Here is a 14,413-nt window from a genome sequence, read left to right on the forward strand (position 1 = left end):
GACAATCACTTCTCTAACCTACAGGTTTCGAGAAGGACATGGCAACCACTTCACAACCTGGGTGGTCTACCTATAGAAACCCTAATGACTACATCGTTTCTAAACAAGGTTTTCTATATAAAACTAGGTTACAAAGTTTCCTATTTATAACCTGATCACAATTGGACTTGGGCTTACAAATCGCAGCACTCCTTGCTGTTACAAATATGCATAAATATTCTGCTACAAATAAGGTCTTTTAATCACGAGTTTCCTAATTTATCTCCTAAATTAGAAACTGCTGAATCTTCAATCTTCTGATCTGATTTTTCCTGAATCTTCCATCTTCTGATCTAATTCTTCAAATATTCTTTTGACCTTTAAATATGCGCCACATAGGATTACAAAATATTATGCGAATATCCTGTATCTGTTAAGTACAAACTGAATCTTCCTTCCAGTTCTACAGGCGCGATGTCATGAGTTGATGTCATGACATTCCATCTAACATCTTGCTTGTACCTGTTTTGTTCTTTTTAAACTTGCAAGATTCACAATTATACCATTTGCTGCTATTATATGTTTTAGCCAAACATTAGACAATAATACAGAACAGACAGAGCAACAACATAAGGTAGTAGAGGTAATCATTGGGTGAGTTGGAGTAAGGAGAAGAATCAAGGAGGGTTGGGTATAAGGGATGTCGAAAGCTTTAATACCGCCCTTTTAATGATGTGGAAGTGGAGATTTCTCAAGGAGGTTGTGTGGAGGAAATTGTGACAGTATAGATATCTTAATCCGACGTCTAAGAAGTTTGTTAATGACAATAAGGTTATTACATTTAAAGTTTCGATTTGGTGGAGCGACTTAATGTTGGTAAACGATTGTGAGGGATCGAAAGGGTTATCTATTTCTGAAATGGTTGCTTGTAGGTTAAAGAGAGGTGGTTCTATATCCTTTTGGTTCAACATGTGGTTGGTTAATGAAAGATTAGCGGAAGCCTATCCGGAGTTGTATGATATTGCTATTAATCCCTTCATGACAATGGACAAAGCGGGGGATTAGAAGAAAACGTTTGGAGGTGGAATATGAAGGGGCTGGTTCTGTATAATGATGTCAGGCAGGATTGGTTGATGTGTGATCTGGTTCACCAATTGCAGGATGCAGTTCCGAATCAACAGAAGGATGACGAGTTTGAATGGGAAGCGGTAGTGGAAGAAGGGTTCTCGGTTAAGAAATGGGCGAAGGTGTCTAGGAATAGGGAGTGTCGGGTGGAGTTGGAAGCTGGTACCAAGGAAGCACTGAAGGTGTTATGGTCTTTGGGTGTTCCTTTGAACATCATAATTTTTTGGTGGAGTTTTTTGTTGGATAAGATGCCTATTGTAACACCCCAAATTCTACCCACGATAATAATAATAATGATTAAACGAAAATAAGAGTATTTTCAAAAATTCGACAAACATGGGGTATCACACTTTCAACTTTGAAACATCCGCATAATTCATAATAAACGATACACAACACTCATCATAGTAATCTTCAAAAGCAATTCAACTTTGATACCAAACCAACGCAGCAGATTCAACAATAAACTCCTCAAGTATCGTAGCATCTTTTGAAACAGCAATAATTTAAAACAAATTATCAAATTAATAACTTCCGTTCAACTGAAAATAAATAACAACATAAATTAAATCAAGCGTTCGTCCCCCCCCCCCCTCGAGTGCTACGTATCAGAGCAACGACACCCAAAAGCTACTAAATCTTTACTCCTCGTTACCTGCACATTATCAATATAAAAGCAACGGCAAAAACAAAGAAAATGGTGAGATATCGAATTATATAAACCAATGTATGATAGGTAATATATTACTTCAAAGGATTATATAAATACCACATCAAAACAAAAAAACGCACAACTTCAACTCAACACATAACAACTTATAAAATGCGACTCAAAATGCAACCCGAACTATGCATATGCATGTGGATCCATTGGAGCATAGCTCCCAACTTAAAATTGCCAGGTTATCGAGGCATCAAGGCATAAGCCTTCAACTTTCAACTTTTGCCAATCCAGGCCAACGTGGTGAGCATACAGCTCCAACTTAATAAATGCAAGTATGCGATTCAGCATGAACAACACAACAACATTGACAACTAAACAACTCAAAATCAACTTATCAACTTTCAACGTTGGCTATTCAAGCCTACAACCAGAACTTGTCCATAATTGGGACAAAACCAACTTATTCGACTGTACTTGCAATTCAATGCATCCAACACAATTTACACAAATTAAATCCGTTATAATTACCTACTAATGTATACGAACCGCCACAGTGAATTTCAACTAAATCCAGACAACTAATTATATCGCTTAATTTTCATTATTCTACTAACCGGTTTAATCGACACTATTTCTACCTTCTGCTATATTACTAATAATACCAACAAAATGTATTCTTGCTGATAATTCATTTTCCAATATTTACTCTGTCAAATTTTTCTTTGGTTATGCTATATTAATTATTCTGCCAGTTATCAGTTCAGTCCAATTTTAGTCTACTGTTACTGCTTAAAAATCAGTTAGTTTTCCTTCTTTGCACTAATTCATTTTCATTTTCCTAAACAGTTAACTAAAAGACCATATTTAATTATCGTAGGTACAGTAATTAAGTAACTTAAGGCACACTATTTAGCTACACCACACAATTACGTACACAGAAGGAATGAAACAGGTGGGACACCCACTCCAAATCCCAGGGTACCCACCCCCATTATATGCACTCATTTTCTTTTTCTTTTTCTTTTAACACAGGGGACGCCCACCCTGACCAAGGGGCCCCCACCCCCACTTTTTCCTTTTTTTAACACAGAGGCGCCCACCCTGACCAAGGGACCCCCGTCTCCTATTTTTCTTCTTTTTTTTTTCTGCAACTAAGCTCCTACTGCTATTTTTCATTCACGGTCTCAGGATTTGGAACACACACAATAATAGACAATAATAAAATTTATCTGATAGCAGATACACATACAAATCACAGCAATATCATCCATAACAACATTATTAACAGAGATCGATTAACCAATGTATCAGATCACAACTTCAACACATAAGCATAATTTATAAATCTTAAGATCCTACATGCTACCCATCATAAATTCGATTAGAACATCCGAACCTCACCCCTTACCTGATTGCATCGAAGGGAGCTCGCAAGTTTGGTGAAATTTTCTGCAGCAACGTCTCCTAGCAGCAAACCCTCGTAGCCCTATTTTTCCCACTTTTTCTTCAACTGATACCACTATTTCCTATTTTATAACCTTCCCTTATTTATAATATAAAACCCACTTATTATTATTATTATTATTATTATTATTATTATTATTATTATTATTATTATTATTATTATTATTATTATTATTATTATTATTATTATTATTATTAGTCTATTGGGCTTAATGATTACCACCTCCCAACTCACTATTTCACCCTCCTACACTTAATGAAATTAATCTAATTAATAATTCACTAGAATTAATATTATTTCTAATATCAATTTCTCCCGATTAATTTACCGATTTACAATTTAATCAACATCTTTAACAATTCATCAAAAAATATTCAGATATATTTAATTAAAATATTTAATTAAATACGGGTGTTCCACCTACCTGGGAACAACTCCGACGAAGGAATATCATAATTAACTTGCAGGATTCTTGTTGTCCCTTTTGTGGAGAAGAAGAGACCATAACTCATTTGTTTGACTCTTGTTCAATCACTAATAGGATATGGGATAAGATCGTTAAATGGTTAGGGGAAGTGAAGGAGTTAACAGCGGAGGAATTGAGGAATTATTGGTCGAGCTTTGGGAAGATTAGGGATAAAGAAGAAAAGTTAACATTAGGGATGATGATTTGGATGGCGGTAATGTGAAACATTTTGATGATTGTTATACCGCCATAGTTTCCTATTCGTGGATATGGTTTAGTACCGTTAATATTTCCATTGTGTCTTGTAATTTTTACATTTGAAATATGAAATATCTTGTCTCTTAGATGTTTAAAGAGCTAAGGTGTTTTTTTGTTGGTTTCTCCGTTTCGAATTACTTCTTGTATTCTTGAGTGAGTTTAATGAAGCATTACTTATTGGAAAAAAAAAAGTGGAGGTTAAAAGACACTTCTTCATTCAAGACCAAGTCCCAACTATCCATTGTTGGTTGGTTATCTTTTATTAATTCATTTTTTTCTATGATCCTTACCTTTCGTCACCAGATTTATAACATGAGATAAAACACTATTTTTATAGATAAATGTAATAGTTAATAATTGTCAAGGCTAAGAATACTGCAAAAAGTATTGAAAACACACACAATAGACTCTTTACTCAATCAAACACCAATACATAAAACAAGTGAAAATTACACTATGAAGACCAATGATTGTATCTTCACATACAAAAAAAAAAACCAAAAATATAAATCATCATATAATTAAAATTTTGGAGTAAAGTCGTCATATCCACCTCAAAGGATATGCATCATCAAGTCCATAAACAACTGCTTTTGAATGATATCATTATTCATAGCCATCCCAACCTACTCATCATTTCAATATCATCATTATCAGGTACGGTTGGTGGTGGCGGCGGGGGTGGTAGTAGTGGTGGTGGCGGTGCCATAGGGAGTTGGACTTCGCTTTGAGCAGCCATGACTTGACTTTCGATTGGATTTTGTTGATTAATATTTTCACTATCAACTGATTCAATCCTTCTACCAATCTTCCTCAAATTATGATTAATCATGCGAGAAAGTTCATTCAAATCACCCATCGACATATTGTTCTGCACGACATTCCCAGCATTGAGACATTGAAACATCAGCATGGTTGTTTCAATCTCTTTGTTATCTGCCCATTGCCTTTTCAGTTGCTTTTCAGCCTTGGAAATTCTTTGTTTCAGAAAACTCTCTTGATCCACCATCCTTCTGCTTTGGTCAAACTCCGGTGCTGTCTTGAACTTCGAAAGCACCTTTTCAACTCCCGATGGTGATGGCCAGATCTCAGGTTGAGGATCGTATGGGCCATAAATAATCGCACAAGCCTCGATACCACAAAGTGTTGATATTTCATCGACCTTCTTCAATAAACTCTTGTTTCTTTTCTTGTATGCTACCTTCCTTGCGGTATTGTTCTCAATGAAAGCAAGTTTCACCTTCTTCCTAGTCATTGTTTTTGACGAGAATAAGATGAAAATCTACAAAGAAAAAGAAGAAAAGTTGATAGATGTGATTTTCGTTTTGTGAATAATGCGTTGTATATATAGAGACCAAATTCGATATACGTACGTGGTTAGGTGCATGTATATGTGTGAATAGTTTTCCAACTGGCATTCTTTAACGGTAAAATGTCTCTCTATTTTTATTCCATCTACGTTAATATTTAAAATGAAAGCTTTAATGATATTTACTTTTTTCAACATTTGCAATATTTCAATTATGGTACCTTAAATTATATGATTCATGAATCGTAATCTATACATTCATGCACGTACGTGGTTAGTTGTTGGCCTAGATTTACCATTTAAACATTGTGGGTAAATTACCTTATTTGTATGCCACCAATTAAAAAAAGACACGTGCATTCTACTAGTCATCTTAACCGTAAACTTTTTTCTCAAATTTTTATAAATATTTGATTTGTTTCATTACAACATGATCGTACCTGATCAGAATAGATCGTCAGGGTTTGGAACTGTGATCTTCTGCGAACTGGAAAGTGCATCTGCAAGCAGGGCTGGTCCTAGATCCAGACAAACAGACTCACAGCCTAGAGCATCAAAATAATTAAGGCCTCAATTTTTAATAAATTAAAATACTGAGATAATAAAATCTATAAATATTAACGAAACATTTAAATATATCCTTGTTTGTATCTTAGTGGGTAACTCTTAGTATTGTAAACTTAATGTGTTCATTCCGATACTCAGCTCGTTCAATAATTTTAATTATCATTTTTTTTACTGTAGCACTAGTTTCATATAAGAGCACTAGTTTCATCCATTGCAGTCCCATAAATAAACATGGAGGTAGAGATAAAGTGCCACCTAATTATAAAATTCTCAGATTTTAATTATAAAATAATTTATATATAATTAATTTAAATTTTAAACAAATTTTATTTTTAATTATTATTCTTTATATTTTAGTATAAATTTTAGAGATTATTTATATGTTATAATTAAATATTGGGTTAATAGTAGTTCACCCCTGTAATGTTAGCGAATTTTGCTTTTTTCCCCTCCCTATCTTTTGGCAACGGTTTTTTCAAAAAAACCGTTGCAAAAACCTGTCTTTGACAACAGTGGGGGATAAATCGAAACACACTCATATTACAGGGGGTAAACTACTATTAACCCTTAAATATTTATAAGTTTATGATACAATTAACTCATTTATATTTTTGTTGTAGAAACAACCAAGACTTCATATTTTTTATCTTGTCTTCGGAATTTTTTTTCATTTTGGAGGCGAGTAATAAGTAAGTTTTTTGTTAGACGCCCATATTTTGGTTTGCCCTTGGCCTCTAAAAAGTCGGGACCAGCCCTGCCTACAAGGTACTCCAATGTTAAAGTAAGAGTATGAGCAAGGAGAGCAAGTAGAAAGGTAAGGTATGAGAGTGATTAATATTGAATACCCGACCCTCTAGTGAAAGAGGGTATTTATAACTCCCACGTTGGGCCAAGATTTCCTCCCTCGAGTTGGATTTGTGGGAGGCCTAGAAAGAAGAAACTGTAAGGAAAGGAGGTTGATCAGATTTCACGCTAGTGGTTTGACCACATGTTCTTCGTGCAACACGTGGGATGAAGCCATAACAGTCAGCAAGGAAAGGGATGGCAATTGGGCCTTGAGCGCGTTTTGGGCCTACTTGTTTGTGGACTAATGATTGAGCTTGCTCGGCCCAGTCCAGAACAAGAGCCCCCCAAGTCATTGTTTCTATTAGAGGCAATGACTTTGAACCGGGGAAATCGTCGAATACATGCACGCGCCCCTAAGTGTTGGGTAAGCTCTTTGGTGCTCGTTGCAAAGCCTTCTGCATCATGTCGGGAAACTGGCTCTTCAGCGCGGTTTGTATTTTGGGGTTAAGCTCTTGCTATCGAGAAGACAAAGGCTATTGCTCACGTAAGGCGGAGAGTAGCTTCTGCCGAGGAGAAGGAGATTGCGTTTGCGTAGAGCGAAGAATGGCTTTCTCCGAGGAGGCGGAGATTTTGCTCGCGTGGAGCGTAGGATGGCTTAAACAGAGGAGGCGGAGATTGTGCTCGCGTGGATCATAGGATTATTCCCGTCGAGGAGATGTTTAAAAACTTAAGTCTTAAGAAACGCTTCATTTGATTTCGTCCCTTATGAATACGAAAGGTTTCTCTTTGAAGAATGAAGAGTCAAGCCATTTATGACGCGTGGTGGCTTAATGGAAACGCCATTATGTCATTGAGTATTCCAACAGTCTGGGAAATGATGGTAATGATTGCATTTTTTCACGCTTCCATGTATGGCTTTGCTATAAATAGAATAAGGGAGAGTCATTTGTGATTTTTTCCTTAAGTTTTTCATTTTTCTGCTCTGCGTTCATCTTCTCAAAACTCTGAGATTTCTCTCGCCTTTGCTACTTTCTTCTGTCAATCCACTATTACCAAGTAAGTAAATCTATTCTCCTTTCGTATTTTGTTAGCATTCTTTAGCGTAAAATAGGGATTGTAAGGAATCTGGGTTAGTGACTATGAGGGAATGGGTCGTCTGGAGCTGAATCGTTTGTACAGATTCATGCATTTCCTGATTTGAACTCCATGAATGTGTGTGCGTTTCCCGAGAAGGGTCTGAACATGCTGAGGAGTTTATTTGATTTTAGGACCAAATTATGATGAACAGAACGAGGAACCTTTAGATTTAACGGCGAGCCTGTTACGAGTGAATTAGTCGTGTTTTCATGAGTCAAATTAACTACCTTTTGAGCTAAAGTTGGGTAGATCTTATGAGTTTTAAGGAATTTATGGTTAGAATTGAACTTCAGAGGTTCGATACTAATTGTAGAACGACTTGCGTCACTTTGGGTGTTATATGTGCAAATATTGAAGTTGAGAAGTAAAGACGAAGAAACACGCAGGCGTAGAGACTCTGGAGAAGAGAAATCACAAAGAAGTGAGATGAAGCAAAGGCCGAGCCGCGACATTAATGGGTGAGATGCACCATCCCCTCTGACATTGGTTCGCGCCGCGCCAATACGTGCCGAGGCGTGGTGGCTGCGTTACAAGGATAAATTGTTATAAATAGAAGCCCTAATCCTCATAAGAGAGAGATCTTTGGTGAGAGAAATTCAGAGAGCAATCTTATTCCAGAGCAGAGAACAACATCCGACAGAGAATTCAACATCAATTGAAGACATTCCCTTGATGAAGATGAATCCCTCTATGAATTCTTGTGTGTTCTTATGGCTATGGAGAGCTAAACCCCATTGTGTTGAGTTTAAGGTAGTAGTTAACCTATGAAGATGCAATTACTTGATTAATTCCTATGAACAATTATTTAAGCTTTATTATCAATGAAAAACCTTGCTTTTATTTTATATCATTGTTGAACTATCAATCGAGAGATAGGGTTTATACTTTTGCCCTAGCTTTTTACATTGGCTTGTTGATTAATACTCAGAGATGATATTTTGAGGAAGTTTTCATAAATCATCGCGGTTAATTTCCTTTATCTTTATAGTTATTCTGAGAGATCGAATATCATACCGGTAGAGGTGTCTCTAAAGTAATCATTAGACATAATATCTCTTTTGAGGATGAATGAAGATAATAACTTAGATAATGTTCACTTGTGGATTAAATGATCAATTGCATATGAATAGGTTGATGAACCCTAAAACTCAACATATTCATTCACCATTGTTATTTGTCTTTAAGCTTTTTGTCATTCAATTATTATTCTGTTATTTTAAATTTGAGATTAAACAATCAAAACCAATACTTTTCACTAACTCATTATAATCCGACTATAGAACGGCAGCAATATTAACTCAGTCTCTGTGGATACGATATATTAGAAAATGTTTACCCAAAATACTTTCAACAGAGCCCATGAATACGTCGGGAGGTCCCTTAAGCGTATCTCTATGTTTGTCGATCGAACTATTAGTTTCCCTACGGGGTGAACGGGTGCGTATGCTATTGGGTGACAATTCTTTACGAGGATATGTGTTGTCCTTTCTCCTCGCCCTTTCACTTGACTTATGGTGGAAGGGTGGATTTAATTTCAATCAAATTCACTGTCTCCTCTGCTTTTCAGGTAAAATGACCGATTGTCGCCCTGAGATTGACCTCCAAGAGACTGTGAAAGAAGATCACGAGGAGTGGGGAGTTCTTGTCGAGCAGGGAGTACCTACAATGTAGGTAGTTCCATCGAGGAGACTTGAGGACTGGGTGGCTTGCTCGGAATTCCTGGGAAACCGTTTACAGACCTGCAAACGAATGTCTTTAACTAATTGCAGTTATCCCTTTCTGAACTCCACCCTAACAAGCTCGCCTTTCTACAGGAATTCGAACTTGTTTTTCGCTATCTTGAGGTCGAACCGACCATAGGCTTGTTCTTTAGGGTCTTCCATTTACAAAGAAAGAGGGAATCTTATGGGAAATATGGTTGGGTATCCTTTAAGCAACTAAGGAAATTGTTCTCCATTTATCAGGATTCCGTGAAGCACTTCAAGGATAGATATTTTGTGGTAAAACCCCTTACTCGGGTCGTGGATATGACTCTATTCGATACCGTGGAGTACAAGGAGGAAAGGGAGGTGAGGAGCGGGTTAGCGTACAAGTTCCCACTAGAGTAGGAGTACGAGCACTTCGAAAGGGGAACGAAGTCTTACATTTACAAGGAAGAAGACATGAACGAACGTGATCGGTCGGCCTACCAGTTGATCGTTTGATACGTTGGTGGTTTTACCCTAGCGAGGTGCACGACGCCCAGCGAGAAGAAAATTTACGATGATTAGGGGGAGCCCCTATGTGCTATATGTTACATTAATACGGAGGCTCTTCTTGATTGTAGCTCAAACGAGGAGGCCATTCATTTGTTAGGTATAACAAGTCCATCGCATGTCTGTGTGTCTTTCATTTCTATTGAGCTAATCTTGTTTTGTTTTTGCAGGAGAGATGGCCGATCTGCATGAGCGGGTGATCAAGATGCGTGCAGCAAAGTGAAGGATAGAAAAACACTTAGAAAGGGGGGTTTTAATAAGTGTGACTTCAAAAACTTGTAAGATAAAAATAATTAACACAATTATTTTTATCCTGGTTCGTTGTTAACGAAACTACTCCAGTCCACCCCTTAGTGTGATTTACCTCAACTAAGGATTTAATCCACTAATCTGAATGATTATAATGGTTATCCACTTAGATACCCTCTAAGTCTTCTAGAGTATACTGATCACACTTTGATCACTATAGGAAATCACCACTTAGAAAACTTCTATGTCTTCTAGAGTCTACTGATCTAAATGATCACTCCAGGAACCTTTTACAATCAATGTAAAATAAATGTTTACAAGAGTAAGATTGCTTCTTATCAAGCTGTAATCACAACAGTGATATTTCTCTTAAATTCTAAGCTTAACACTCACTAAATATTACAAGAGTTTGTGAGGTTGAAGATGTAGTTCGTGAGCTTTGATTTGGACAGCGTTTCAGTATTTTTCAAGAGTTCGTTGTTTGCTGCTTCTGATTAGAACTTCTATATATAGGCGTTTGAGAAGATGATCGTTGGGTTGCATTTAATGCTTTGCGTGAATAGTACAACGCTGCATTTAATGTTTCACACTTTTGTCAACTACCTCGAGCCATGCTTTTGGTGCTTTTACTGACTTTGCCTTTTGTAGCTTCTAACGTTCCTTTTGTCAGTCAGAGATTAGACTTAATAGCCTATCATCTTGTACTTGCTTCTGGACTCATGTTTCAATAACAACGTTTGAATATCAGAGTCAAATAGCTTGGTGCAAAGCATCTTCTTGTCTTCTGACTTTGAAGAGCTTGAGCGTGATACTATAAGAACTTCAGTGCTTCTGCTTCTGAATTCATGTTCTTCTGTTGCTTCATAGTTCATGTTCTGATTCTGCTTGACCATCTTTTGATGTCTTGCTAGAGCATGTTCTGATGTAGCCATACAGAACCTTCTGAGTCAGTGCTTCTGAGCGCTGATTTGTGCATACTCTTTATATATTTCCTGAAATGGAAAATGAAAAGGATTAGAGTACTGTTGCACCCCAAAATTTGCCCATCTAATTATTCTTAATTGGCTTACATATCTCATTCATTTACATCTTAAGTCATCAATAAAATCATGCATCATTAAACAACCATTGGCATTGGAATCAGAGATCTTAAATTATTAAAGTTTCACTGTTTCTATACTTTGAGACTAATTCATCTTCAAAGGTCCTTCAAAGTGTTGTTATGGAATTGATAATATATAAGTGCGATTCTTTCAATCGTTTGTTGCTTGTCAAGGAAGTTAACATGATTTGAGGAATTAAGATCTCATTGAGTTAGAGTTGGACTTGAAATATTCATTCATGTAACTTTATCAAGTCTAAACGATTGAAGGTTTATCCAAGCAACCCCGTGATTCTGATTATTCAGAGACATGAGTTTGGCCGTGATACTAAGACTCGACTCTTGTTATATTCGGAATAAAGATTCAATTTATATAGAGTTTCTTACAATTCAAGGTACAAGACACAAAGGCAACATCATTGCAAGTTCAATATTATTCAAGATTATTCAGGTTCCAATGTCCATACCAAAAAATCCAAGTCCTTTACAAATTACAAGTACAAGATGGAAGGAAAAATATAAAGATTACAAAAAAATGTCATAAAATTTATGGACCAAGGTTTCTCATGATCTTCCACTGCATGCTTTGTTGTTGTTGCCTTATCCTTGCTACCTCATCCATTCAGTATCCATCCAAGACAAAACAGTCCACATACACCAGTTCAAAAAACAACCATTCTAACATTCCTATGCAACCTATTGTGACCTTCTTCACTAAAGCCTAAACCGTGACCATACCACTGCCTTGTACCGCAGAAATCCGCATCATCACCTGCAATAAAACCCAATTATGCACACCAATTCAGAAAATGAGAACAGAAAAACAAAGAACCAGTGCCAAAGACAAATTAGTTCGTATCCATGTCAGTCCATACTCACAACTAATCATAAACTAGTAAAAATAAAGCCCCGCACATATACAAACTGATGATGTAAATCCAGTGCTTCTAAACTGAACCTAATTTAATCACCTAGCAGATTTTCATATAATTAATTTAACCACTTTGTAACCACCAAAACAGTTTCATAACTACCTATTCAAACCCTCTAACTGTTTTACATAACCTTTCCCAACTGCCAAAATCTAACTCACCCTCAATTTCTTCTAACTGTCATAACCACTTTCCAAACATATATATGACTAACATAATTCCTAACAGAAATCAGAACAATTTCTAACCACCTGCCAGCTCATCAAACAGTTTATAACTAACACATAACTGACTTTAACAAACTAACAGTCTCTAACCGACCTATAACAGAATCCTAACTACCAAAAATCAGTTACAAACTACCTAGCATTCTAATCAAACTCTAACAGAACTAACAGAGTGTAACTGAAAAACCAGGGAACTCACCTCTATAAATCAGAATCACCACACTTCAAAGAGCTCCTTCACCTCATCTTCAATGCTCCACCATTTTCTCCCCACAATCAACTTCATCTTCAATTCTCTCCCTTCATTCTCGACCATTCTCCATCTTTTCCAGATTCTCATCTTCATCTTCTCTCCATTTTCATCATCTTCTTCGATTCTTCATCTCTTCCACAACTCATAACCTTCACCATCGATCATCCTCCACCACTTCATCACCATCTTCAACTCCTCCTTCAATCATCTGCAACAATCAACATCATCATCATCATCGATTTGACGCTCACGGAAACAAAAATTCTGAAAAGGACGAAGTAAGACGAATTGAAAGCGGAAGATTATCAAGAAAGCTTGCCTGAATCATCAACTCCCTCATCGCGGGTTCGCGTTCATTTCGCTGCCATCGCACCGCTGGTATTCTCAAATTGTTGCATTCCTTTTGCATCTCAGGGTTAAGATGGTTTGAATCGGAGGCAAGAAGCGACGAGTTCAGAGAGTGATGATTGGGAGGGCTCAGTGACGGCGTTGTCCTCGATCAGAGGCCATGGAATCTTCCGTCGAGCCGTTCACCGGCGAGGAGAGATAAGAGCGAAAGCGGGAGAGACGAAGGCGCCAGGTTCGACGTGCGTTGGTTTACAGCGCCGAGTGAAGCTTCGCCGGAGAGAAAGCAAGCGCCGCCGTTTACTCGCGTGTGAGAGAGGAGAGGCTCAGAGAAGTTGATTCGGCACAAGAGTAACAACCCTAGCCCCTTTTGATTATTATTATAATTAGTGTATTATTTTGTTAATTTCATAAAGTATGATTCATTTAGTTTAGTTAGAGATTAATTTCATTATTTGATTTCGATTAAGGATTAATCTGCAATCATGTTCAATAATCAAGTCTGAATAAAGTGAAATGGATCAAAAATCTGAACAATCTTAGGCCCTGGTATACGTATTGCTATCACACACCCCCCACTGAGGCCCATGGCGCCATTTTTGGCCAACAGAAGCTCTGAAACAAAAACGCCCTTTGGGGCCTGCTAAGACTTGGGCCTGCGCCCTATTGCTGTTCACCCACCATATTTTCAATCGGCACCCCCTGTCTCTTTGTAGTTTAATTAATATTTTTAGGGCTTTTCACTTAGAGTTCTTCCATTTTCTTTTAGTAATAAAATCATTTTTTTCTACTATCATTTTAGACTTTGATACACATTTTGACATATAAAAATAATCACAAAAACATTAGTTTTAGGCTATTTGCTTTTAGTCTTTTACTTGTAATTCAATTTCTCCCATAAAAAACAATATAAAAAATAGTAGTATTTTATTTCATTTTGTACTATATTTTTGACTTGCTACTTCATGCTTGTGTATAATTTTGTGCCAATATATCCTTACTCAATCTTATGACTTATAATCGTGACTTTACTTTCATGTTCCTTTATCCTAACCTTAGGTAGAAACCATGATAACATTAGGTAGAAATTCCCTTCATACTTAGGCTAGTTTTCATTTTAGGCTAGTTTTCCTTTTCCTTTTCAACTTCAAAACATTAATAAAGGACGACGCGAATCATGCTAATGCCTTTTTTTTAGTGTGAAAGAAATGATTGGGGCGTAGGCCCCGATGTATGTTCTTTCCCACTTAGCGGAAGAGAAATGATTGAGGTGTAGGCCTCGATGTATTTCTCA

The 14,413-nt window shown here is 36.8% G+C and overlaps 1 protein-coding gene across 1 annotated transcript; it reads right to left on the minus strand.

Moving 5' to 3' along the window:
* Nucleotides 1-4,387: 4,387 nt before the first annotated feature.
* Nucleotides 4,388-5,231, minus strand: LOC131656355 (agamous-like MADS-box protein AGL80). The gene has a single exon (XM_058926090.1). The coding sequence runs from the start codon at nt 5,210-5,212 to the stop codon at nt 4,568-4,570; it is 645 nt and encodes a 214-aa protein (XP_058782073.1). The 5' UTR covers nt 5,213-5,231; the 3' UTR covers nt 4,388-4,567.
* Between the last annotated feature and the right edge of the window lie 9,182 nt (nt 5,232-14,413).

The sequence above is a fragment of the Vicia villosa genome, linkage group LG3, assembly GCF_029867415.1.
Source record: "Vicia villosa cultivar HV-30 ecotype Madison, WI linkage group LG3, Vvil1.0, whole genome shotgun sequence".
In the NCBI taxonomy this organism is placed as follows: Eukaryota; Viridiplantae; Streptophyta; class Magnoliopsida; order Fabales; family Fabaceae; genus Vicia; species Vicia villosa.

Bases quoted from the DNA above. Each gene is read 5' to 3' on its own strand.
- LOC131656355 (XM_058926090.1), bottom strand. From the start codon at position 5,212: ATGACTAGGAAGAAGGTGAAACTTGCTTTCATTGAGAACAATACCGCA.